Here is a 27,803-nt window from a genome sequence, read left to right as displayed (position 1 = left end):
GGAGCTTTGGCATCACAAAGTTTTCCTAAGGATGAGGATATACTTTCCATCAGAGAGAAGCCCAAAATAAGAGACTATGCAGTCCTAAGGGGAGGGGTGAAGAGGTTTGGGGTAGCTTCATCCTAGAATCTTTCGGGATATATATCTACTAAACTAGCTATAACCTTCTAAGGTTATAGCTAGTTTAGCAACCTTCTGCCGATTAGGAATAAGCAGATAAAGGACTGGACCCAGTTGGAGTTTGCTAGTCTCCTCTGGGCTTGGACCTGACAATTTTCTTTGTCTTACAGGCTTACTGAACTAATGCCATGGCCCAATGGAATCAAACCACAGTGTCTGAATTCATCCTTGTTGGATTCACAGATAATCCAGTGGTCAGCACCTCTCTTTTTGTGGTGTTTCTAGCCATCTATGTGATCACTCTTCTCGGAAATCTAGGAATGATTGCACTGATTCGTCTTGACTCCCATCTCCAAACACCTATGTACTTTTTCCTTAGCAACCTGTCCTTCTCAGATATCTGTTACTCTACTGTCATTGTCCCTCAAACCCTGGTGAATTTCTTGGCTGAAAAGAAATCAATTTCTTTCATTGGCTGTGCTGCTCAGTTCTACTTCTATGCTGTGTTTGCAAGTGTAGAATGTCTCCTGCTAGCTGCTATGGCCTATGACCGTTATGTGGCCATCTGTAATCCACTATTGTATCCTACTGTCATGTCCAAGAAGGTTTGCATTTTCCTGGTGCTGGCTTCCTACCTTGTGGGTTGTGCCAATGGCATGGTACACACAAACACTACATTTCGCCTTCCCTTTTGCAGTTCCAATGTCATAAACCATTTTTTTTGTGATGTACCTTTAATTCTAAAGCTTGCCTGTTCAAACACTCAACTCAACCAGATTCTGCTTTTTGTGATCTCTTCACTGATAGGACTATGTTCATTCCTCACCATCCTTATCTCTTATATCTACATTATCACTGCTATTCAAAGAATCCACTCAAGCGGGGGAAGGAAGAAGACCTTCTCTACCTGTGGCTCCCATTTGATGGCTGTTACCTTGTTCTACACCACAATTCTTTTCATCTACCTGAAGCCTTCCTCAAGCGACAGTGAAGTGCAAGACCAAGTTGCTGCTGTCTTTTATACAGTAGTGATTCCTATGGTAAATCCTATGATCTATAGCCTAAGGAATAAGGAGGTGAAGGAAGCCCTGAAAAGGATAGTGAGGAAGAGATGGGTTTCTGGTCAGGCGTAACACTTCCTCAAACTTGAGAATTACAAATTGCACTGGGCACCGAGCAGAAAGCATATGCATAGAGGATTGTATATCCAAGGAATACTTATTATTTTGAAACAATAAAGTTGAGAAGGGCAGACTGTTAACTTTTAAATATCTGCTTAATGAAAGATTATGTGGAATTATGCTTCTGGAAGATATAAAAAAGACTCTGTGTAGAATGAGAAAGTGAAAGAAGCTGAAGCTAAGGAAAACATCTATACAAGAGAGCCATTGCTGCAAAAAAAGTAATGAAAGATACACTGGTACAATGTGCATAAAAGCAATAACATGGGAGAACATGATAACAAATAAAACAGAATAATTATCATGAAGAAAGGCAAAAGTGCACTGATTTGGATGGAGAGACAGGGGACAGGGGGAGAAAGGGGAGAAAGAGCTAGTGGGTAGTGAGAGAACACAAGAAGCCTCTATGAATTCAGGTTTAAAATTATGAAATTATATTGAACTGAAGGAAGGAAATACTAGAAGAAGTGTTTTACAGTTCTATATGAGAAGGATCCCCCCTACATCACTAATATGCTGCTTCATTTTGTGTGTGAGAGAGGGGGGGTGTTCCTAGGATGGAAGAGCAGACAATTCCAGGACTTTATGCCAGGCATATATGTGTGTGAAAGCCCTAATAAGCAGGCATATACATAGAATGAAGGCTACTGCTAAGCTTGTAAGCCGCCCTGAGTCTTCGGAGAAGGGCGGGATATAAATAGAATTAAAATAAAAAAAATAAAATAAAATAAATATACTGCCAGAAGGTTCACCCAGGAAGTGAAAGTCATCCCAGCTGCCAAGCCAAAGCAAGCAGGCACCTGTACCAGCCAATAGGGATAAAAGAAGATACTGGAGGCAAATGATCCTTTAGCAGTAACAGCAAATACATCATTTCATGCTGCACAGGAGAAAGCAATGGTAAAGCCACTTCAGCATTTTAACAAGAAAACTACACAGGTTGACAATATAAAATGACTGATAATATAATGCCAGATGATGGGGCCCCCGAGTTTTAAATCATTTAAAAATGCACAAAATTGTACCAGGGAAATTTGGCAGCATGATTTTAAGTCATTACAGGGGGAGTTTGAGTATATGGTAATATTTGCCTACCAAAAATAATACCACTGAAAATCAATCAAATCTTAGCGAGGTGATCTCAGCATGCTAGAATGCCACAAATGAAACCCAGTTGACTGAAGGCAGTCTGCAGATTGCCCACATTGGCATAAAGGAAAAGCATTATTATTCAGATGAAAAAAAGACCTAAGGGTATGCTACTCTGCCTCCATTAAAAGACAAAATCACTAGGCTGATTATCTAATGTTCCTCATCTCGCCTATCTTATGAGTCATTTCAGTTGCCTTTGTAAGCATCCATCACTGCTATAATCCCCATGTTGTAAAATAGTCAGACAGCAATGTGAATCAAAAGCCTAGTGAGAGAGTTTGCCTGAAGAGAGCCAAATACACTCCAGGAAATAATAGCATGGTCCAAATATATCCCAAGAATCACAGAATGCCGAATTGGGTAGTCAGCCAGTCCAATGATCAAGAGTCATGAATAAGATGCAAAAGCTAGGATATAGAATAGAATAGAATAGAATAGAATAGAATAGAATAGAATAGAATAGAATAGAATAGAATAGAATAGAATAGAATAGAATAGAATGGAATGGAATGGAATGGAATGGAATGGAATGGAATGGAATGGAATGGAATGGAATGGAATGGAATGGAATAGAATAGAATAGAATAGAATAGAATAGAATAGAATAGAATAGAATAGAATAGAATAGAATAGAATAGAATAGAATAGAATGGAGCTGGAAGGGACCTTGGAGGTCTTCTAATCCAACCCCCTGCTCAAGCAGGAGAATACAGTATCAGACAAGTGAATGTCCAGTCTCTTCTTAAAAATGTCCAGTGATGGAGTGCCCACAATTTCTGGGATTAAGCTGTTCCACTGGATGATTGTCCTCACTGTCAGGAAGTTTCTCCTTAATTCCAGGTTGCTTCTCTCTTTGATCAGTTTCCAACCATTGTTTCCCGTCCTTCGCTCTGGTGCTTTGGTAAACAACTTGGCCCCCTCTGCCTTGTGGCAGCCTCTCAGATACTGGAACACTGCTATCATGTCTCCCCTATTTCTTCTTTTCTTTAGACTGGCCAAACCCAAGTTCCGCAGCCATTCTTCGTATGTTTTAGTTTCCAGGCCTTTGATCATCTTGGTTGCTCTTCTCTGAACTTTTTCCAAGGTCTCAACATCTTTTTTGTGACATACAACCTAAATCTATGCTGTATTTACATATGTCTTGCCCTATGCTTAGTGAGAAGCCGCATGGAGGAATGTTTCTCTGCTCACCTCTGGATTTGCCTAGATCTTGGTCTTAGGAGTTTTGCTCTGTCATCTGACTGCTCTTCCTGATTCCTGAGGCTGACTAACCTGAAACACAAGCTCAGCTGGAGCAACATTGTCAGATTCCAGGTCAGAGTCAGACTCTGAATCATGGATTATGACAACTGCTGAGTGTTGACTGAGTAGAGTTTGAAAGAGACCGGGTAACAAAATCTTCCTCTTCCGCTATGCTCTTTCTGTATCACAGCAGCATCCACTTCTCCTACTGAAAGAACTAGCATCTCCTTCTTTGCCATATGATAGCAATGCCTTCTGGCACAGAAAATACCACCATGTAATTATTTCAGAGTCTTTCTGCCCTCTCTGATGCACGTCATAAAAGTTTTCGATTTATAGATAAGCAATTGAGCTAGCCACGTTTCTTGATCATACTACATTATTCAAGAACTCCAAGTTGTGAAGAGCTCCAGAAGGATCAATTTAAATTGAGTAAGTGGTCAATCTAATGACAAATGGGACAGAGTTAGTAAATGTAAACAGGTGAAAATTGAGGGTCAGAAAGAGTTTTCACTCTCTTGGTAATTATTTCCTATATCTTTGCGGTGCTAAATGCCACAATATAAACAATATTATCTTTCCAGTTAAACTGGAACATATCAAACACTTCTGTAACATCCCTGCAGTTGTATCTCCATCCTGCTCTGTCATCACACTGAACATGAGGATGTTCTTTTTTAAAGATATGCTTTAATCCCATCTTTATTAATTTTATATAAAAACCCCTCAAGGTAAATCAATGTACTTACTACTACTCTCTCCTCCTATTTTCCCCTGCAACAACAACCTTGTGAGGTGATTTGGGCTAAGAGAGTGTGACTGGCCCAAAGTCACCCAGCCAGATTTTTATGTCTAAGACAAGCCTCAATATGATTTACCGGTTTCCAGCTTGGTGCCTTCACCACTAGACCAAACTGACATAGGATGTATAGAAACAATTGGAGAGAGACAGTTTTGTAAGTAACCCAATCCTAAGCCATGAAAACTTTAAATCTTGAATTGTACTATGAAACAGATGCAGCCAATTTAGCTTGCAGAGCAGGGACATCATATGTACCAATATGGCACCAGAAACTGCCCATGTGCCATATTCTGCATCAGTTGAAACTTCTGAATACTCTTCAAGGGCAGCCCCACATAGAGTAAATAGTCCATGCAATAGCCCACCCTGGAGGTCACAAGGACATGAATGACTGGGAGCAGGGCCCCCCAGTCCAGGAACAGGAACAACTGACATACAACCTAAATCTATGCAAAGGACCCCCTAGCCATGGCTGCCACATAATTCATGAAGCCAGACTTCAGAGCCCATAAAAGTTAAAACTGATTTACAAAGCATGCCAAGTCTTAAGTTTGTTTTCCTTAGTGTGACTTATTGTTTGTTTGACTTAAATGCACTACTGACATAAAGCATCTTTGATTGGTACCAAAATAACAGTAATTCAGTAATTTATATCATTTTAATAATGACTTGTTATGAGGGTGTTATAAATCACTAGTGGAGGAAATCACTTTAGTGTGTTATGTTACCCCACCCATTATAGCTTATGAGTTGTTATAGGAAAACAGAGTTTAAATACTCTAGATCAGACATGTCAAACACAATGCCCGGGGGCCAGATCCGGCCCATGAAGTGGTTTCATGCGGCCCACGAAGCCATCCTGGAAACAGTGAGGGAACGGCCCCCACTGCCTTGGCCCTGGCCCAGAGACCCTCCTCCTGCCAGAGACCCTCAGATCTGTCCCACTCCTGCCCAGGCCCCCATAGGCATCCTTGATGTAAACGATGTAGAGCAGGTCACGCCCACCCACTAGGCCATACACACTCTAGCCACGCCCACCCAGTAGGCCACGTCCACCCTGGCCATACCCACCCAGCCCCTTGAGGGCAACCACAATGCTGATGCGGCCCTCAATGAAATTGAGTTTGATACCCATGCTCTAGATTAATTGCAAAGGCTGGGATTTTCCAAATGGTGTTCTGTGAAACCCTAAGACTCCACAAGAACTGGATGAGTTCCTTGATAGATCTGGTTGTGGGGGGAAGTTCACTTAAAGACAGCATTGATAGAAATTTTTCTAAGCCTTAGGGGAGAACATTTGTTTATTTTCTAGGTGGATCTTTTCCTCTTGATCAGGGAATCTAGGATTTTTTTTAAACTAACAGGATGTTCATCCTGAAGAACTCTGAAAGCCCATGACTTGGGCCAATATGTCATCATCACTGTTCATGCACCAACATTTTACACAATATTCTTGTGTAGAAGGTGGATCATCAAATGACATTGCAGTGGAAATCATTTCTACCATTAAAGCTATTAATGTAATTGTAATTGCCACTAGAGATCAATCCCATTGGGAGGTCAAAATCCCCAGGTTCAGTCCCTCAGTATATAAAATCTCTTCCAATATAGCCATTGCAGAGAAAGAGTTCAAGAATCAATCCAGGTCACCTTCATGATGCTCTCTTTCAGGCATTTCCTGAATTTATATAATCAGAAATGACATCCTTGACGATAAATAAGCAAATGTGTCCTTCTCAGCAATGTGAAACAAGAATTTCAAAGTAACTAGAGGAGGAAAAAGTACTAGCAGAGCACAAGGGAACGGGTAGGTTAAAAACAACATTTATCTAACTATCCCAAGCTTCTACCTTAATGATCCCATCAGTGCCCTCTGCCATTAGATGAGATGAATTGGCAAAAAAGGGTGAAACATCTTTGTTTTCTACCTTCCTTTCTATCTCTGTTCAAAACCAAGTTTTGAAAACGTGTACTTTTTTTTCCCTCAGAGGCACATAGAATTGCAGCAACATAATCTGCCATTTCTCCTTATGCCTTTCTATTTCCCCCCCCCCTACCATTTAAATTCTAGTTTAGAGTCTGAGAACTGAAATGGTATTGCCAGCAACCCCAGGGGTTCATTTTGGATGCATCAGCTACCATCAGTATTGCAAATAAAGCATTTACTAGATGCTTCCAGCTTTTTATGGCCTAGGTACATCTAAGCTGTATTTAGTATTTACATTGTGAAAGTGAGATTCTCATCCTTTCCGCTTTGCTTTTTACAAACATCTTCCTCGGTGTTGCAATTATTCCAATTGTTGTTTAGTTGTTAGGTTGTGTCTGACACTTTCTGACCCCATGGACCATAATACTCCAGCCCCCCTTCCCCCTTGTTGTCCACTGTCTCCCAGAGTTTGCTGAAATTCATGTTCGTTGCATCAATGACACTATCTAACCTTCTCTTCCTCTGCTTTTCTCTTCTCCTTTTGCCTTCAATCTTTCCAACATCAGGGTTTTTTCCAATGAGTTCTATAATTATTGTGGATTATACTACCAATAAGCACCTTTAGGAATCTTTTAATTAATAGCAGTTTTCAGAAAACTATGGGTGAATAATGAGTTAAATACTATCACTTACAGATTTGGCTTAGCCTTCTCATACACCGTAAAAATCCCAGAATTTCCAGGGATTCATTTAGCATCATATGTAATTTGGACCTGAAATAAATCTAGGGAATGTCATACTAGCAAGAATACCCATATATACCACTGTACAGTTCTACGTGTCATTCATGATTCTTGGCCAGTACAAGGACAGGTCCATGTAATTTTCTTGGCAATGGAAATGGTTTGCCATTGCCTCCTTCCTAAGGCTGTGAAAAGGAATAACTAGCCCAAAGTCATCAGCTGATTTCCGTGCCTAAGGAAGGACCAAATCCAGGTATTCTTTCTAGCATGAGGTAGAAATGACTATGAAATCCAGTTAGAAACTAAACCCAATTTTACCATTTGGAACAGTTTCAGAATATTCTGAGGATTTTTTTCTAATACTTGATCATTTTGGATATGTGTATACTATATGCATGTATGTGCATGTTTTTATTCTTCCATGCAAACAGGTCTGATTCTCGAGATTGCCTGGACAAGTTCCTGCAGTTTTCTCGGCATTTTTTTCAGAAGTGGTTTGCATTGCCTCCTTCTTGGGCTGAGAAAAGGTACTGGTTCAAGGTTTTCCAGCTGGTGGCAGGGACTAGAAGTCATGATCCCCCAGTTTCCAGCCAGATACTTTAGCCACTGCACTCATCTGGCTCTCTGTGTATTCATTTATGTGGCATTTTGCATTGCTATACATGGACATAGTGGGTGCTTATACATGCTTACTCTTGTGTTAAGTCTAAAATGATTCCCCAAATACAGCTCCAAGTCATTGTTCCTCAGCTACTGGAATGTGCACCACTGGTGATCTACAGAAGAAATGTGTACATTTTCAGTGACGTGTGCTGAGAGTCAAAGGAACACAGCATCTCACCAGAGCATTTCCTACCTCCAGTGACGGGAGCAGCCTTTGAATTTTGGATTAGGTATAATATGAGTTTTATTATGGGGGAGGGCTTGGGTGGACACTATTACCCTGTGACAAACATTTCAGTTCTAGTTTGCTCTCATTATTTGGATATATTTCTTGTTGGGGTTTAGTTGGAGAATGCGCAATAGGAAAACAACTGCTTCAATCCTAGTTAACTTTTATTATTTGCATGTATCTTTTGACTGAGGCCAACACAGCTTCATGCTAATTAGATCTCAGTTGGGGTATAATAGCAACATTGTCCACAATATTATTGCAATTTTTATATCCTTCAAACCTACTGAAATGGATAAATATATTTATAAATCTACAGTATATATATATATATATATATATATATATATATATATATATATATATATATATATATATATATGTTGTTGTTAGTTGCGAAGTCGTGTCCGACCCAACGCGACCCTATGGACAATGTTCCTCCAGGCCTTCCTGTCCTCTACCATCTTCTGGAGTCCATTTAAGCTCACGCCTACTGCTTCAGTAACTCCATCCAGCCACCTCATTCTCTGTCGTCCCCTTCTTCTATTGCCCTCAATCTTTCCCAGCATTAGGCTCTTCTCCAGTGAGTCCTTCCTTCTCATTAGGTGGCCAAAGTATTTGAGTTTTAGCTTCAGGATCTGGCCTTCTAAAGAGCAGTCAGGGTTGATCTCCTCTAGGACTGACCGGTTTGATCGCCTTGCAGTCCAAGGGACTCGCAGGAGTCTTCTCCAGCATATATGTTTTCTGAGGTTTTCTGAGGTTTCCACTACCACATGCTTCTCCCAGAAGAAGGAAGCTGAAGCCACCAGCCTGAGGATGACGGATGGGATTCCGTCAAAACGTGGCTCCTACACCTTCAATTCTTCGCGGGGAAAAACCCGAATGACCAAAGATCCATATATATATGTTTGTGTGTGTGTGTGTGTGTGTGTGTGTGTGTGTGTGTATGTATGCATGTATGTATGTATGTATATGTATATGTATATGTATATGTATATGTATATGTATATGTATATGTATATGTATATGTATATGTATATATTTTTGTTTGGTTCAGTTTTCTTTTTCTCTCTTGGTGAGACACAGGTTCTTTGTTAATGTGCTTAGTAGAATTCAAAATATAAAGTCTGAAAACCATTGTTTTAAATCATGTGCACAGAAAAATGGGAGCCATTTTCTTGAGCTTTTTCTAAAATATTCAAGCAACATTCCTAAAGTCCAGAAATCTAGAGGCTATTGTTTGTTTTTCCCTAATTGAGAAAATCTACAAAATGACCTTTACTAGTTTGCAATATCCAGGGTTTTGGAAGGATGTTATACTGATAACATAAATATTTCCTTCTTTTTCCTACAAAATATAGGAAGCCATGGCCATGGAGAATTACACCACAGTGCACGAATTCATTTTTGTGGGATTTAGTGACTTGCCAAACCTACAGATCCCACTCTTTGCTTTTTTCCTAATGGTATATATTATCACAGTGACTGGAAATGTTGGGATGATCCTATTAATCAGGATGTGCTCACAACTTCATACCCCCATGTATTTCTTCCTAAGCAATTTGTCTTTTGTAGATCTCTGTTACTCTTCCGTTGTCACACCCAAAATCCTGCTAGACATGGTGGTGAAGAAAAGAAATATTTCATTGACTGGATGTGCTCTACAAATGTGGTTTTTCTGTCTCTTTTTAGCCACTGAATGTTTCCTCTTGGCTGTAATGGCATATGACCGATATAAGGCCATTTCCAATCCACTTTTGTATACAGTCATCATGTCACAGAGAGTGTGCATCAGGTTGGCAATCATTCCCTATTTAGTAGGAATGCTGAATGCTACCACACATACAGCTTTATCTCTTCAGCTGACCTTCTGTCATGGCAATCTAATTAACCATTTCTTCTGTGATATCCCTGCAGTCATATCCTTGTCCTGTTCAGATACTCAACTCAACAAGGGAGTGCTTTTTGGTCTGTCTTGCACCCTTGGTATCGTAAGCACTTCTATTATTGTTGTCTCTTATACCTACATTGTCCTAGCCATCCTGAGAATCCGCTCCAATGAGGGCAGACGCAAAGCTTTTTCGACCTGTTCAACCCATCTCACAACAGTATCTATCTTTTATGGAACCCTCTTCTTCACCTATGTGAGACCCAGCTCCTTCTCAACAGTAGATGAGGACAAAATTATCTCCATGTTCTACACTGTAGTGATCCCCATGTTGAACCCTTTGATCTATAGCTTGAGGAACCAGGAGGTAAAACAAGCAATGAGGAAATTGACTATGGGTAAAAAGTTCCCCACAAAATAAAATGGTGAGTCCTATAATGGATTCTGTTCTTGATTGATTAACTATGTACCATTAAGTAAATATTGACTCTTAGCATCACATAGATCCATTTTCTCAATGATGATCTGTCCCTAATCTTTTACATGTCTTCCAACAATGCATTCATCACCACTGTAAGTGAGTTCACCTGTCTTGCTGCTGGCCATGCTTTCCTTGTCCTTCTTTTCATCCTCCCCACCTTGGAGACATCTGTAGAAAGCTAATGAGCCTTGGTGGAGCAGTGGGCTAATGCCTCCTTAAGTAACACCAGCTGCCTGCAATTAGTGCAGGTTCGAGTCCCACCAGGCTCAAGGTTGACTCAGCCTTCCATCCTTCCGAGGTAGGCAAAATGAGGACCCAGATTGTTGGGGGCAATTAAGCTGACTTTGTAATAATGCCGCTTGGGTGTGTGTGTGAAAGCCCTAACAAGCAGGTATATACATAGAATGAAGGCTACTGCTAAGCTTGTAAGCCGCCCTGAGTCTTCGGAGAAGGGCGGGATATAAATGTAATAAAAATTTAAAAAAAATAAAAAAATATCTCCACACAATGTGTCTGAAGAAAGATAGTTTGAATCTGTTCATTTGTGCCTCTGGAGAGCTCTGGATTGATTTGTTCAAGTATCTTGTAAGTATTCTTACTCAACAAAAGAAATGCATTCCTTTAAATTGATCAACAAGAGTAGCCCTCATATTTTGGGAGTGGGATGAAAATGGATGATGAAACAGAAAAACTACTATGCTTGGCAAAGTTATCAGAAGTAAAAAAAAGCAAAAACAGTGAAATCTGGTGGAATCAAAGAAAGTACTGTATATGTTGACAGGACTTTCTTGTTTTTTTCTTTGAAGATGTTTCGCTTCTCATCCAAGAAGCTTCTTCAGCTCTGACTGGATGGTGGAGAATGGAAGGATTTGTATTCCTTGCAGACAGGTGGTCATTTTTATTCTTTTAGAGAGTCATTGAGGCCACTTGGGGGTTTGTCTGTGTCCTCAGGGTCACCTGAGTAGAGAAGGTGGGTGTGGAGCCTTCTTGGAACTGTTAAAAGGACTGTGTTGTAGACTGGAGATAGGAGTACAAATCCTTCCATTCCTCTCCATCCAGTCAGAGCTGAAGAAGCTTCTTGGATGAGAAGCGAAACGTCTTTAGAGGAAAAACAAAAAAGTCCAGTTGCCTCCTGAAAAAGCATCTTTGGGACAATTATGACATAGATGACTGAGAATCTCCATAGACATATTACATGTTATTACTAGGAGCAGATCAAGATGGTAAGTATTTCTCCATGAAGTCAATAGAAGTCAAGTGTGACTCAATGTCACCTAACAAGCCAGAGTCCAACTAGGAAAACGTCTTCTCACGTATACAGAGAAATGTGATATTCAGGGGGAAACAAGTCCATTTTAATTCTTACCATTATATTAAAAGAACATTTGTGAGGATCAGAATCTGAAAATAGAAGGTATTTTTTTATTATGAACATAGTATTTATTGTATTCAGTCTAGATCAGATGACAGATTTTTTCATTTGAGAACCTCAGTAGATCTCCCACCGAACTTCAACAAACATCAATTTGCCTACAGGGGGAACAGGTCAACAGACGATGCCATAGCTACTGCTCTACACTCTGTAGCAAGCCATCTAGAGAAACCGGGAAGCTATATCAGAATGCTTTTTGTTGATTACACCTCGGCTTTCAACACCATTTTGCCGAGCACTCTCATTGAAAATCTGACTGACTTGAAATTTTCCCCCTCCATCTGCAATTGGATTAAAGACTTTCTCAGGGACTGGTTACAAACAGTGAGGGTCGGGTTTGTTCTATCCACCCCCCTGAAGCTTTGCACCGGCTCGCCACAGAGCTGCATGCTTAGCCCCCTACCTGTACTCATTGCACACATATGATTGTGTATTGTCTGACCCATCTATTGCGATAATTAAGTTCACAGATGATACCACCATAGTGGGTCTTATTACAGGTGGAGATGAGACAGCATACAGGGGGGAGGTACAAAAACTATCCATATGGTGTTTCAAGAACAACTTGCACCTGAACATCAGCAAGACGAAAGAGATGGTGCTAGGCTTCCAGAGGAAAAAAGAGGAACCTGCCCCACTTTACATCGGGGGGGGGCTGTCTGGAGAGAGTTTCCTCCTTTAAATTTCTGGGAGTCTACCTCTGTGAAGATCTGACCTGGAAAGTTAACACAACCCAGGTGGCCAGAAAGGCCCAACAGAGACTCCACTTCCTCAGGGTCTTGCTAAAGAACAGGGTAGAACAATGGCTAATGACCCTCTTTTACCGGTCTACTATAGAGAGCGTCCTCTTGTACTGTATTGTGATTTCATATGCTGGTCTGACAGCCACGGATAGGAAAGTATTACAGAGGGTGGTGAGCACAGCACAAGACATTGTAGGCTGTCCCCTGACACCACTGGATGACATTGCCAGGGCTCGCTGCCTTGGAAGAGTGAGGAAAATTCTCAGGGATGACTCACTCCCTGGTCGGTATTTCTTTACTCTCCTACCATTGGGTAGGAGATATAGGAGTATAGCCAGCCGTACCAACAGGCTGACGAACAGCTTTTATCCATGGGCTGTTAGGCTCTTGAACGGGAAATAATTTTATAAATTTTATGTATGATTGACTTGCGAGGCCAGTGTGTTGTGCAATTAGCTCACATGGAGTAATAAGATGGTGGGTTTGTTGTCACTGTGAGTTGGGGGGGGCACGAAGGGAAGCTCAGCCAATCTCAATGTATACATGGTTGTACTTTGACAATAAAGGTTCATTCAATCTCCCAAAGGGTTCTGAAGAAGTTTCTTGGATGAGAAGTGAAACATTTTCAAAGAAAAAACCAGGAAACTCCAGTTGCCTTTTGGAAAAAAAAATCTTCAGAACCATGATCTGGATGATTGAGAATCTCCATAGACAGTGTAGATCTCATTAATAATAATAAAAAAACACTAAATGGCAATATCTCCAGTTACAACACCTTTCATATCTAAATATGGACTTACAGCCCTATCTTCAAGCCCATTTTATTTATTGAGGATGTAGTCAACTGTACAATATCAGACGTTTATTGCTATTATTCTTAAACAGTATTATATTAGGATACATCCAGATAAAATGGTTCAAAGTACTCAGAAGCTGGGAAGATCTCACTGCCTGATGAATTCTCAGCAACATCACCTCTGAAGGACCGCATTTCCTGCAATAATAATAAGATTTATGTTAGAGTTTGTAGTCAAAATTGAACACAGCTTCAACTTTGGCTAGAAAAAAATTAAGTTAGGTAGTCTCAGCTATGACATGGGAAAGAAATGAAGATTGTCAAATTGTCAAATTGTCCCCTTTTCAAGCTGAAGTTAAGGGAACATTTGGTTAGATATTGAGGAATTTATGATGGCATAAATAAAGTATAATATCTGATACATGTACACTGATAGAAAATTATTGACATATTTAAATAATCTTTCTGTAGATTTGAAATTATGGTTAATTTAACAACATTATTTCATGAATATTGCACATTTAGGCATCTTTTAGGAAGAATTTGAAATATTGTAGAAGTGCATGTGATCTGGTCCTGAGTTACAGTGGCTTATTTTAGCCTCTCATGTATTAATTTTGTTTTGGAAGTGTCATTGTATATTCCATCATTGTTTTCTGCTTTTTCCTATTATAGAGATTATAAACTAACCTAAATATAAACAAATAAATTGTGCATTGGTGAGATTTCAAAGGATTGTAAAATATATGTATTCTCAATACAAATTTCTGAAAATACCATTAATCTTATGGAAATATCATGCTTCTGATGAATTTGGAGGGGGCTGGATGAAGCCACACAGAGACATCTAGGACTTTAAAAGGTTGCTAATGGCTTCATTCATTAATTCCCCATGGTACATTATGTTTGCTTATTGTGCTACTTAAAATTAATTTCCACCTTTATTAATAGAAATACCTCTATATTGCTTTTATCTCTGCTCTTTATCTAATCTGGAACTCATGAGTTCTGCCTAAGAAAAGAGAGAAATCTGGCTTATAGATAGTAGCCTTTCATTTGGAAATTACAGCTGGTCCAGAATGCAGCAGAACAAAAAATTCTTGGCACTGCAGAGTTTTCCCACATTATGTCATTGCTATGTGAGATCCACTGCCTTCCACTTTCTTTCTAGGGAGGAGGAGGAGGAGGAGGAGGAGGAGGAGGAGGAGGAGGAGGAGGAGGAGGAGGAGGAGGAGGAGGAGGAGGAAGAGGAGGAGGAGGAGGAGGAGGAGGAGGAGGAGGAGGAGGAGGAGGAGGAGGAGGAGGAGGAGGTGGTCAGAACAAGTTGCAGAAATTGCCAAGAAAAAGAGAACCTAAGAAAAACAAGTCTCAGAAAGGAATTAAACAAAAGTTTCAGAGACCTGTCAGAAGAGACAAAAAGCAGTATAACAGCAACTTCTGTGAAGATCTGGAAAATGAAAAAAACAAGATGTTTCAAAACATCTCCGAACTCAAGAGGAAGATTAATATCAAACTGTTATGTTTGCAATAGTGGCGAATATCTGTAACTCAGGTGTAGGATGAAGGTGAACTTTCATTCTTTGAGCTTGTGGATAGATTACAAAATCAACTGTAACAATTGCAGCCAATTCTACATGGGACAAATATCATGTCAGTTAAAAACCAGGATCTATGAACACCAGCTGGCAGTCAAATACCATGATCCAAAATCCTTAATCATTACCCACACTGACACCAAACAACACCAGTTTGATTGGAGCAACTCAAAAATCACAGCAGTTCTCCTCCCAATGACCCTGGCCTGATGTAACCTCACCATCACAAGGCCCATCACAAGCCTCTTACTGATGACTCACACCTGGCCCATCACAAGACCACTGACCACAGGACTTCCTGTCCTCTACCATCTTCTGGAGTCCATTTAGGCTCACGCCTACTGCTTCAGTGACTCCATCCAGCCACCTCATTCTCTGTCATCCCCTTCTTCTATTGCCCTCGATCTTTCCCAGCATTAGGCTCTTCTCCAGTGAGTCCTTCCTTCTCATTAGGTGGCCAAAGTATTTGAGTTTCAACTTCAGGATCTGACCTTCTAAAGAGCAGTCAGGGTTGATCTCCTCTAGGACTTACTGGTTTGATCGCCTTGCACCATAGTTCAAAGGCTTCAATTCTTTGGCACTCAGCCTTTCTTATGGTCCAACTTTCACAGCCATACATTGCAACTGGGAAGACCATAGCCTTGACTATCATACTACATTCTTAATTTCACAAGTAGCAAAATAGTGCTTAAGAACTGTCAACATTCCCAGAAAGACCAGTCATGGAATAGTATAGAATAACAGGGTTGTAAGGGACCTTGGGGGGTCTTCTAATCCAATCCCCTGCTCAATCTCTTCTTCCTGTAAACCTCCAATGAATAAGCACTCACAACTTCTAAGTCATTCCACTGATTAATTGTTCTCACTATCAGGAAATCTCTCCTTAATTCTAGTTTGAATCTCTCTTTAATGAGCTTCCACCCATTCTTGTCCTGCCCTCAGGTGCTGTGGAGAATAGATTGACACACACACCCCTCTTCTGTGACAGCTGCTCAAGTACTGGAAGACTGCTATCATATCACCCTAGTCCTTCTTTTTCTTAGACTAGTTCCCACAACAATACATCAAATCTCTTAGCTTATCATTTTGTTGCTCTTCTCTACACTTCTTCTAGAGTCTCAGCATCTGTTTTGTATTATGGTGACCAAAACTAAATACTGTATTCCAAGTGTGGCCCTCCCAATGCGGTATAAAGCAGTACTATTACTTCATGTTGATATTATCCTTCTGTTGATACAGCCTAGAACTGCATTGGCTTTTTTTGATTGCTTCCTACATCTCCTGTTTTATATCTGAGTTTCCTTCCTTCTCACTATTCCTTATCTCAACGTTTGATTGGTTGTCTTGAGGTTTCTGGAACCATGGTGCTGCAATCATTAGAATGCAGTATTGCAGGCTAACTCAATCCACAGCCAGGAGTTTGATCCTGACTTAAGATAGATTCAACTTACTATCCTTCTGAGATCAGTAAAATGAAGGCCCAGATTGTTGGGGGCAATATGTTGACATTTGTAAACTACAGAGTGCTGAAAAGTACTATGGAGTGGTACATACATTAAATGCTATTGCTATTATGCTTGGGATTAGGTCCTAAAAATTGGCTTCCTCCTCTTCAGTTTTCATTTAATGCCCTTGGGATAAGCTGAGCCAGTTGATTTCCAAACACATCATTCCAAACAAGTAAATTCCACTTTTTTGTAAACTACATTAACATAATTTTCCTATCTGGAAGTACAAATCACCTGCTTTCTCTTTTACAGCCTGAGAACTTTGGGGGTGGGGAATAATTTGACTCTGCCATTCATCTCTAGCTTTCAATGTGCTCAGAAAAATGAGAATCCTAGAACATCTATTTGTCTTCATGAGAAACTTACATAAAGATCAGGAAGCCACAATACAGATGCAACATGGTATCTTCCCTCTCTTTCTTTTTTCAGTTTGTATGCTAACCACCTACCCGGTTTGTCAGCATTTTCAAAAAGATTTTATTTTGCCCTTTTAATTTATTGGGCCATTTTTCCAGCCTCAGCTAAGTTTAAATTATGTTTTATTATTTCCATTTGTTTTTTAAGTGTTTTCTTTTGTGGATCTCTTTGTAGTTCTAATTCTAATTCCATAAATTCCTCCTTTAACTTTGTTTGTTGTTGCTTTTTTTCTTTGTTCTTTTTCGCCATGTAGGTTATGCTTTAGCCGTATCCCACCCATTTTGAAGAGATGTCTCTTCTTTTTTGTTCATTTTAAAGAAAAATTCCATTTCCTTTGTTGCTATTTGTATACATTCTTTCTCTTTCAATAAAAATTGGTTCAGAGAACATCTTATTTTTTTCTTAGCTCGTCTCCAGGTCATCTTTATTGGATTGTGGTCTGCCCATATGTTGGCTTCTATCTCAATCTCTTGCACTGTAGGAGCTAGAGGGGATCCTGGAGATCATTTTAGAGTTCCCTTCCAGCAAAGGAGAGTGTGCCACCCAAGTAGGCAATTCCTAACAGTACAGAATCTCTGACTATAACCCACTTTCTATATGTCAATCACTCAAATGGCATGGGTCCGGATTACCTACGGCAACACCTTCGGCCGGCATCAACCTCCCTCCGTCCAGTGCGCTCCCACATAGAGGGCCTCCTCAGGGTGCCTCCGATCAAGGAATGTCGATTGGTGGCCCCCAAGGGGAGAGCGTTCTCTGTGGGCGTGCCAGGCCTATGGAACCACTTGCCGGTTGAGCTCCGGATGGCCCCCGACCTTCGCTCCTTCCGGCGCGATCTAAAAACATATCTATTTGAGCAATCTGACCTGGTCTGATGGGTTAGGGTTGGGGTTTTAATACGTCTTAATTATTGTTTTAACCTTGGGCATTTATTTAATTGCTTTTAACTTTTGTATCCTGTTTTTGTATTTATTGCCCTGTACACTGCCCTGAGTCCTTCGGGAGAAGGGCGGTATAAAAATATAATAAATAAATAAATAAATAAATAAATAAATAAATAAATAAATAAATAAATAAATGCATAAGGACAGCTGTCCTGAGTCTTGGAGATCTGACTTGTTCTGCAGATTCCAAGGCATAGGTTTATTTTCCAAAGACAGCCAATGAGAAATGTGCACTAACAGGTAGAAACTGAAGCACCTTCAGATTAAATACATTTTTCCAGTGCAAGTAATCTTTACCCCCAATGGAACAAATAATAATAATAATTGCTGATTACCACCTGAGGGTGGCAGTACACTCCCCAAAAACTCCAGCAAGCAAGCTGAAAGACCCAAGCAAATATAAAGACGCCTTTCTGTGCTGCAAGACCAGATATCCATCCCAAGGAGTCGTTTTCTGGAGCCCGTATCTGACTGCTTAAGGATTTCTCTCTCAGGAAAATACAGTTTAGTTGCAGGTAAGAGGGTCTGGCTTAACAGTCAGGAATGAGAAAGAAAAAAATCTAAGTAATGCATCATTTCATAATTGAGGTGGACAGAGGGAATAATGCAGTATTATAGCGCTAAAGTGGTTATTAGGTATGATTTCAAAACAAGGGGAAGACAAGCATGCGAAAGAACTACAAAAATTTGGAAAGGTTAACTGGCATGTTTAGTAGTATTGTTGTAGAAATTGCACATGATTTGTGTAGTCTGGTTTTGTTTGTTTTTTGTTTTTCTTTTGTTTTTTTAAAGCAACTTTCAACTTTTACCCAAACAAATTTTAAGCAAGGGTTGAAATTGGGATTTTTTTGCATGAGAAAAGCACTGTATGCTCTATGGAAGAATGAAGTCTATCTTGTCTTCATTGTCTTTTTTTGATGAACATTTGTAGCTGAACTTACTTTCCACTTTTATTTGCAGAAAAAGATACTTATGACAAAAGCCAATCTCACACTGGTGTATGAATTCATCCTGGTTGGATTTGCTGGGTCTCCAGAATTACAGAATCTGCTCTTCATTTTCTTCCTGACAGTCTATTTCATTACCTTGCTGGGAAATTTTGGGATGTTTCTGTTAATCCAGATAGACTCTCGGCTTCACACCCCCATGTACTTCTTCCTTAGTAACCTGTCATTACTTGACCTTTGCTATTCTTCTGTGGTCACCCCAAAGATGTTGGTCGATTTTGTAATAGAAAGCAAAACCATTTCCTTAAGGGAATGTGCAGCACAAATGTGGTTTTTTGCCTTCTTCGTGGCTGCTGAATGTTATCTCTTAGCTTCCATGGCATATGATCGGTACGTAGCTATTTCTAATCCATTGCTTTATACGGTTATTATGTCTAGGAAAACCTGTCTATTACTCTTAGTTCCAGCTTGTTTTGCCGGACTATTAAATGCCATGACACATACAGTTATGACCTTCCAATTAACTTTCTGCAAATCCAAGATCAATCATTTCTTCTGTGATATCCCTGCTGTTATATCCCTCTCCTGCTCTGACACACAAATCAACAAGATGGTGCTATTTATCATGTCCTTCACTCATGGCACTCTCAGCAGCATTTTTATTGTTATCTCCTACATCTATATTCTTTGTGCCATCCTGAGGATCCGATCTGTGGAGGGCCAGCGGAAGGCTTTCTCCACCTGTTCCACCCACCTCACTGCTGTTTCCATCTTCTATGTCACCCTCTTCTTTATATATGTGCGGCCCAGCCATAGCTTTCTACCAGAGCGAGGCAAGACGTTTTCTGTGTTTTATACTGTGGTGATCCCCATGTTAAACCCACTGATCTATAGCATAAGGAACAAGGAGGTACAAGATTCTATAGGAAGAATGATCAGAAGAAAAAGACTTTCATGAACCTTGAGCTAGTCTACTAAGTGATGAGTTCCATCTTTGTCCAAAAAGAAAAATAATGATTTGAATTGTATGACTGCCTTTTAATTTGTAAGCTGTCTAGGGTTGCCTCAGTGAGATAGGTGGCATCTTCTATTTTAATAATAAAATAAAATAAATAAAATTTAGATCTTTTGCTTTTAAAATACAACAGGTAAGCTTTTAATAACAATGATCATGCGGAATAAAATTTTATTTTGTAGTAGCTACAAAACAGTACTGTGGAATCAATAAAATTAATCCTGACCTTCTATGATTGCTAATTATTTTTGTTGTAGATTAAAAAAAATCATTTTTCTTATTTCACCACCCCTGTATTAATTAACTGTACTCTTTTCACTCCTGAGGGATGAGCACATACAGTTTTACACAATGTTCCACACAGAATGTTGTATTTATCCTGGCAGAGAATCACAGCCTTCACACACCTAGGAGCCATGGGTCTAGGGGACAGAAATGTCTGCCTTCAAGCAGAGGTTTAAAAAAGGTTTATTTCCCTTTTAGATGTTCAAAGATGACAGAGTCTCTTGCAAAGTTGAAGACCTTATGCCCCCCAGAATCCCCCCAAATTTTCCATTGAATGCAATGGAAAGCTGACAGATAAATGGCAAGTAAAAATGTTGGGCATATTTTGTTTCATTTTAACATAAAGTAAATAAAATGTAACAGAGGTTCAGCAAGGAGCGGCATCTGGCTTATCTTATCTGGGCACAGAAGTTAAGCAAAGTCAGCCATGGTTACATTTTGGATGGGATATGTTAAATAGCAGGTTCTTTGTCACAGGAATGAAAACGAGGTAGCTGAGTACAGGGAAACTCATATTTTATTTCGTGCAGAATCTGTACTGGCAAATGGCTGCAACTAGCCGCAATATATAGTCTAGCCCCTAGGTGGCAGCCAATAGGTTTGAAGCAACCATTGCCGCCTAGGGATAGCCAATTACAGCACTGGAGACTTGTAGTCTGTGTTGCTGGAGAGCCATTAGCTGCTCCAGCAACCCACGTGGTATTACTCATGAGACCAGTACATTACACCCCTCCCCTCTTAGATCAGACAATATTAACACAATTAGTCTCAATACAATTATCAACACTCATTATCAAAACATACTAAATAAAAGTAATAGAAAAAAACAACCCATATAGGTTACAACGTTATTAAACAACGTCTGAATGAATAGGCTTCAAAGATAGCACATTTAGACAGTTATAGCAGTAGTTTCTGTAGTATAGGTTACAACGTTATTAAACAATGTCTGAATGAATAGGCTTCAAAGATAACACATTTAGACAGTTATAGCACTAGTTTCTGTAGTATAGTGGCATACAGCAATACAACAATATTATAGCTCTTTATTTTACAATGTAATCAGCGAGATATGAAGGAGGCTTGTGTGCCCTAGTGCAGGGTTTTTCAACCTTTTCAGAGAATGTACCACTTTTAGGATATAGTAATATTTGAGTACCACCAGTTGTCTAGCAGGTGGTCATGGCTGGCTCAACGCCACTCACTGGACACAGCTGACTTGAGACATCTGGGTCAGAACAGAACAAGTTGCACTGGCTAACTCAATGTGAGGACAACACAGTGCCCCACAAACTCCCTGCCTCCCCAAACTGCTAGCAGCCAAGCACATGTACACGCGCACAGACGCACACACACCACATTCCAGGTTTGGGGATTTTTATCCACAGAGGAAGGAGAGGGCCATCTCCCAAAGCCCAGGTATGATTGGCAATTTGCTAGCTCAGATATGGATACAAGTCTCCAAGCTTGGAATCTTTGTGTGTGTGTGTGCGTGTGTGTGTGTGTGTGTGTGTGAGTGTGTGTAGCATGCTAAAGAGATGTTCTTTTCCCAATCCCAGACATCATCTGGTGCCCCTTCACGGCAAAGCAGGAGGTGGAGGACGTTTGCAGGAAGCAGTTTCCTCCGAGTCCAACTTCTGTCTTGACAGATCTCTAAAGAGAAAGAGGAGACAGCAGGGGAGCAGTGCTCCTGGGTGCTGCACAAGGGAGGCTGGCCCTTCTCAAAAGGGAATTCTCATTTCTAATCGTGTGTGGTAAGGATGCTGGCTTGTTTTGTTGGGGCAGCCTTCCTTCACACAGTTCCCCTGCCACCCCTCCTCCACTCCAGAGATCTGCAGGAGAGACAGAGATCTGGAGGGTAAGGTGCAACCTCCCTATTGGCCACTTCTACCTCTCCAAGCTCTCCTTGATTAAACATACATTATGTATAAATTAAAACACAGCCAAAATGAAAACTTAGTTAAATCATTAATTACAGCTCTTCACATATTTTCTGGAAAAACCACCTTGATGTTAGGAAGGAAGAGCAAACCTTATTAAGGAACTCCTAACAGGAAGGGAATTGAAGACCCCAGAAGGTCTCGTTCTTTCTAATCTGCCTTCCCTTTGAGCCTTTAGTTGTCATTATTTTATTATTAGGTATTTAAGAAGATCAAAGGCCTGCGTGGAACATCTCGGAGTTCCACTCACTTTGTGGTATACCAGCTTACCCAGTAGGCTTATGTCCCTTTGTGCTCCTGAGTCAAGGGAATTAGATGCTCTCTGGCTGGCCTCTCCAGGTTGGCCCACCCCAGAGTCAGACTGATCAGCACAGTAGGCGCAGCGGTTGCTGAAGTTCGGATGGCTTGCTCCTTCAGGGGATCCATGTTGCCTTCCAGGACTCCCCACTTCTCCCTCTAGTTCCACTTCAGTTATGATGGAAAAGTCTAGAGCAGGGGTCGGCAACCGGAAAAAGGAAAAGAGCCATTCAGAACCGGTTCCATCACAGAAACAAAAAAGTGGGAGCCGCAAAAAGTGCGCGCGCATGCGTCCTCACATGCGCATGTGCAAAAAACATTTTGCGCATGCACAAAAAACATGGGAGGCACCTGCGCGGCAACGGGTCTCCCCTTTGGAGAGGTGCCCGCGCACCTCCGCCCGAACGGAGTTCTCGGCACTAGTGGCTTTTGTAAAGCAGGAAATGCTTCCAGCGGAGTCTTTTCCCTCTATTTTTTTTTACAATAAGTTTCTCCTCCCTCTCCCCTCCCTCAAAAATAGAGGGACCTGGTCCGAAGCACTAATTAGAAACATCATTTGAGCAATAAACTTAAACACTTTCAAGCAAAATTAAAAAAATTAAAAAATAATGCCTGCGGAGAAGAGAGGGAGCAAGCCAGGAAGCTGGTCCTCGCCTACAGTGGCCGAGCCCTGGCGGCTTTTAAAAGCCCGGGGCCTCGCCGGGAAAGGAATTTTTAAGGGAGGGCTGTGAGAGGGAAAATGGAGGATTTTCACCTGGAGGTTGCGGGGGATCTGGCAGCTTTCCAAACGCAGCGCCATTGTCCGTTCGGGCGGAGGTGCGCGCGCAGCTCTCCAAACCTTTGGAGAGGTGCGCGCGCACCTCTGCCCAAACAGCAGTTTGGAGACCTGCTGGTGCCGGTTTAGAAAGCTGCCGCGGATGGGATATGTTAAATAGCAGGTTCTTTGGCACAGGAATGAAGACGAGGTAGCTGAGTACAGGAAAACTCATATTTTATTTCATGCAGAATCTGTACTGGCAAATGGCTGCAACTAGCCGCAATAATATAGTCTAGCCCCTAGGCGGCAGCCAATAGGTTTGAAGCAACCATTGCTGCCTAGGGATAGCCATTTATAGCACTGGAGACTTGTAGTCTGGGTTGCTGGAGAGCCATTAGCTGCTCCAGCAACCCACGTGGTATTACTCATGAGACCAGTACATTACACCCCTCCCCTCTTAGATCAGACAATATTAACACAATTAGTCTCAATACAATTATCAACACTCATTATCAAAAAATACTAAATAAAAGTAATAGAAAAAAAACAACCCATATAGGTTACAACGTTATTAAACAACGTCTGAATGAATAGGCTTCAAAGATAGCACATTTAGACAGTTATAGCAGTAGTTTCTGTAGTATAGGTTACAATGTTATTAAACAATGTCTGAATGAATAGGCTTCAAAGATAACACATTTAGACAGTTATAGCACTAGTTTCTGTAGTATAGTGGCATACAGCAATACAACAATATTATAGCTCTTTATTTTACAATGTAATCAGCGAGATATGAAGGAGGCTTGTGTGCCCTAGTGCAGGGTTTTTCAACCTTTTCAGAGAATGTACCACTTTTAGGATATAGTAATATTTGAGTACCACCAGTTGTCTAGCAGGTGGTCATGGCTGGCTCAACGCCACTCACTGGACACAGCTGACTTGAGACATCTGGGTCAGAACAGAACAAGTTGCACTGGCTAACTCAATGTGAGGACAACTCAGTGCCCCACAAACTCCCTGCCTCCCCAAACTGCTAGCAGCCAAGCACATGTACATGCGCGCGCACACACACACACACACACACACCACATTCCAGGTTTGGGGATTTTTATCCACAGAGGAAGGAGAGGGCCATCTCCCAAAGCCCAGGTATGATTGGCAATTTGCTAGCTCAGATATGGATACAAGTCTCCAAGCTTGGAATGTTTGTGTGTGTGTGTGTGTGTGTGTGTGTGTGTGTGTGTGTGTGTGTGTGTGTAGCATGCTAAAGAGATGTTCTTTTCCCAATCCCAGACATCATCTGGTGCCCCTTCATGGCAAAGCAGGAGGTGGAGGACGTTTGCAGGAAGCAGTTTCCTCCGAGTCCAACTTCTGTCTTGACAGATCTCTAGAGAGCAAGAGGAGACAGCAGGGGAGCAGTGCTCCTGGGTGCTGCACAAGGGAGGCTGGCACTTCTCAAAAGGGAATTCTCATTTCTAATCATGTGTGGTAAGGATGCTGGCTTGTTTTGTTGGGGCAGCCTTCCTTCACACAGTTCCCCTGCCACCCCTCCTCCACTCCAGAGATCTGCAGGAGAGACAGAGATCTGGAGGGTAAGGTGCAACCTCCCTATTGGCCACTTCTACCTCTCCAAGCTCTCCTTGATTAAACATACATTATGTATAAATTAAAACACAGCCAAAATGAAAACTTAGTTAAATCATTAATTACAGCTCTTCACATATTTTCTGGAAAAACCACCTTGATGTTAGGAAGGAAGAGCAAACCTTATTAAGGAACTCCTAACAGGAAGGGAATTGAAGACCCCAGAAGGTCTCGTTCTTTCTAATCTGCCTTCCCTTTGAGCCTTTAGTTGTCATTATTTTATTATTAGGTATTTAAGAAGATCAAAGGCCTGCATGGAACATCTCGGAGTTCCACTCACTTTGTGGTATACCAGCTTACCCAGTAGGCTTATGTCCCTTTGTGCTCCTGAGTCAAGGGAATTAGATGCTCTCTGGCTGGCCTCTCCAGGTTGGCCCACCCCAGAGTCAGACTGATCAGCACAGTAGGCGCAGCGGTTGCTGAAGTTCGGATGGCTTGCTCCTTCAGGGGATCCATGTTGCCTTCCAGGACTCCCCACTTCTCCCTCTAGTTCCACTTCAGTTATGATGGAAAAGTCTAGAGCAGGGGTCGGCAACCGGAAAAAGGAAAAGAGCCACTCAGAACCGGTTCCATCACACAAACAAAAAAGTGGGAGCCGCAAAAAGTGCGTGCGCATGCGTTCACATATGCGCATGTGCAAAAAACATTTTGTGCATGTGCAAAAAACATGGGAGGCACCTGCGCGGCAACGGGTCTCCCCTTTGGAGAGGTGCGCGCGCACCTCCGCCCGAACGGAGTTCTCGGCACTAGTGGCTTTTGTAAAGCAGGAAATGCTTCCAGCGGAGTCTTTTCCCTCTATTTTTTTTTTACAATAAGTTTCTCCTCCCTCTCCCCTCCCTCAAAAATAGAGGGACCTGGTCCGAAGCGCTAATTAGAAACATCATTTGAGCAATAAACTTAAACACTTTCAAGCAAAATAAAAAAAATTAAAAAATAATGCCTGCGGAGAAGAGAGGGAGCGAGCCAGGAAGCTGGTCCTCGCCTACAGCGGCCGGGCCCCGGCGGCTTTTAAAAGCCCGGGGCCTCGCCGGGAAAGGAATTTTTAAGGGAGGGCTGTGAGAGGGAAAATGGAGGATTTTCACCTGGAGGTTGCGGGGGATCTGGCAGCTTTCCAAACGCAGCGCCATTGTCCGTTCGGGCGGAGGTGCGCGCGCAGCTCTCCAAACCTTTGGAGAGGTGCGCGCGCACCTCCGCCCAAACAGCAGTTTGGAGACCTGCTGGTGCCGGTTTAGAAAGCTGCCGCGGATGGGATATGTTAAATAGCAGGTTCTTTGGCACAGGAATGAAGACGAGGTAGCTGAGTACAGGGAAACTCATATTTTATTTCATGCAGAATCTGTACTGGCAAATGGCTGCAACTAGCCGCAATATATAGTCTAGCCCCTAGGCGGCAGCCAATAGGTTTGAAGCAACCATTGCCGCCTAGGGATAGCCAATTATAGTGCTGGAGATTTGTAGCCTGGGTTGCTGGAGAGCCATTAGCTGCTCCAGCAACCGACGTGGTATTACTCATGAGCCCAGTACATAACAGGATACATCAAGGAATTTCAGGGTTCTGGGCTAGCCTGATATGTCAAAAAAATGCTTCCTGGAAGAAGGCGATGGGAAACCAGTTTTGTGTAATTGCCGAGAAAACTGCATGGATATATGGATTTTTACTCAATGTATCCTCTTATCATGGTGTTCAAAGGTCAAGTGTATCCCTCAGCTATTGCATACCCCAAATTGTTGTTTAGATATATAATTCCCTATTAGAAGATATATGTAAGATGCATATACCTATGGTCAAGTTGGCCAAGATGGGAGAAAGTTCCTGGAGATTCATTCATTCATTCTCTTTTTGTTTTTCACTTGAAAACACAGGCGGGGGGGGGGAAAATACCCACAAATTTCATTTAAGAAGCTTGTATCTACCTCTTGCCCATCCATGTTTTGTGAAATTCCTCTGCTGTGACCCCATGACTGATCCTTATCTGCTTTTCTGGTGCCCTACAATGTAGGGCTTTTCAACCTATGGTACGCATAGCCCTGGTGGTACTTTGGCACCTGGCAGGTGGTACGCACGCATATGACAAGTTGAAAAGCACTATTAAAAAAAGTGTAAAAGTGGATGAGCTGAAGCAGCACCAGCCCCAGAGAGGCCTGGGGGAGAGTCAGCTGGAACTGTGGTAATGACGGGGCTCTGCTGAGAGCCCAGGATCGGTGTGTGCACTTTCATCCGGAAGAGGAAAGGAGTGCGGGGGGAGAGAGGAGGAGAGAGGGGAAAGGATATAAAAGAAGGGGGGAGAAGAGAGGATATAAAAGGAGTAAAACTGGTATTTTTTTTCCTTTTTTTTACAGTTTGTAATATTTTATTAGACTGTAGAATAGAATACAAAAATACAAAAGGAAATAACAGGACACAGTGGAGAGGAAAAAGGGAAAGAAAAGTGAGGGAGAGAAGGGAAAAAGAAAAGAAGAGGCTTTGACTTCCAACTTCCTCTGTTGCAGTAGAATGAAGCACTAACATTGAACATCAACTTTTTACTTTTCCATAATAGTATAAACTAGCCATTTCTATAACAACAAATCAATCTAATCAGTAAAACCCAAAATCCCCACCCCACCCCTTTTTTTCAGTCATTAAGTTTTTGACACCTTGCCAAGCACTGGTGGTACTTGAATATTGTCATATCCTAAAAGTGGTACAATCTGTGAAAAGGTTGAAAAGCCCTGCCCTACATGACTCTCCACTCTAACCAATCTAAATGCAGGGGGAAATGCTTTGGCTACAAAGAAAGACTTGGCTAGACTTTTTTTTTCCAAACGGCAAAGTCAGATTCCCTTTACTAAGGCCAGAATAAGATTGATGAAACATGTAGGCAAAGATGGTTTCACCAATTACATCTCTTCAATCTCATCTCCATAACTAACCACATCCCATGCTTTAAAGAAGAAAAACTGGCACCATGCAGAGCAGAGTAGCAGAGGAGCCCACGTTGGCTGTTGGTCAAATTGCAGGGCATCTGCTTTAAGAAAGAAGGCAGGAATGTGCCATTTCCATTTCAAGATGCTT

General features: G+C 41.4%; 2 protein-coding genes across 2 annotated transcripts; both read left to right on the top strand.

Annotated features, from left to right (window-relative positions):
• Positions 1–308: 308 nt before the first annotated feature.
• Positions 309–19,768, top strand: LOC310639386 (uncharacterized protein; the record flags this gene model as incomplete). Its single annotated transcript, XM_083361050.1, has 2 exons — positions 309–1,242; positions 18,786–19,768. 2 exons carry the CDS (start codon positions 309–311, stop codon positions 19,766–19,768), a joined length of 1,917 nt encoding a protein of 638 aa, XP_083217176.1.
• LOC310631921 (olfactory receptor 5G9-like) lies at positions 9,427–10,368 on the top strand (the record flags this gene model as incomplete). Its single annotated transcript, XM_083348704.1, has 1 exon — positions 9,427–10,368. The coding sequence occupies one exon, from the start codon at positions 9,427–9,429 to the stop codon at positions 10,366–10,368; it is 942 nt and encodes a 313-aa protein (XP_083204830.1).
• Positions 19,769–27,803: the final 8,035 nt, after the last annotated feature.

Source organism: Vipera ursinii (genome assembly GCF_947247035.1).
Source record: "Vipera ursinii genome assembly, chromosome: 1".
Classification (NCBI taxonomy): Eukaryota; Metazoa; Chordata; class Lepidosauria; order Squamata; family Viperidae; genus Vipera; species Vipera ursinii.
This window is presented reverse-complemented; position numbering and strand designations above follow the sequence as displayed.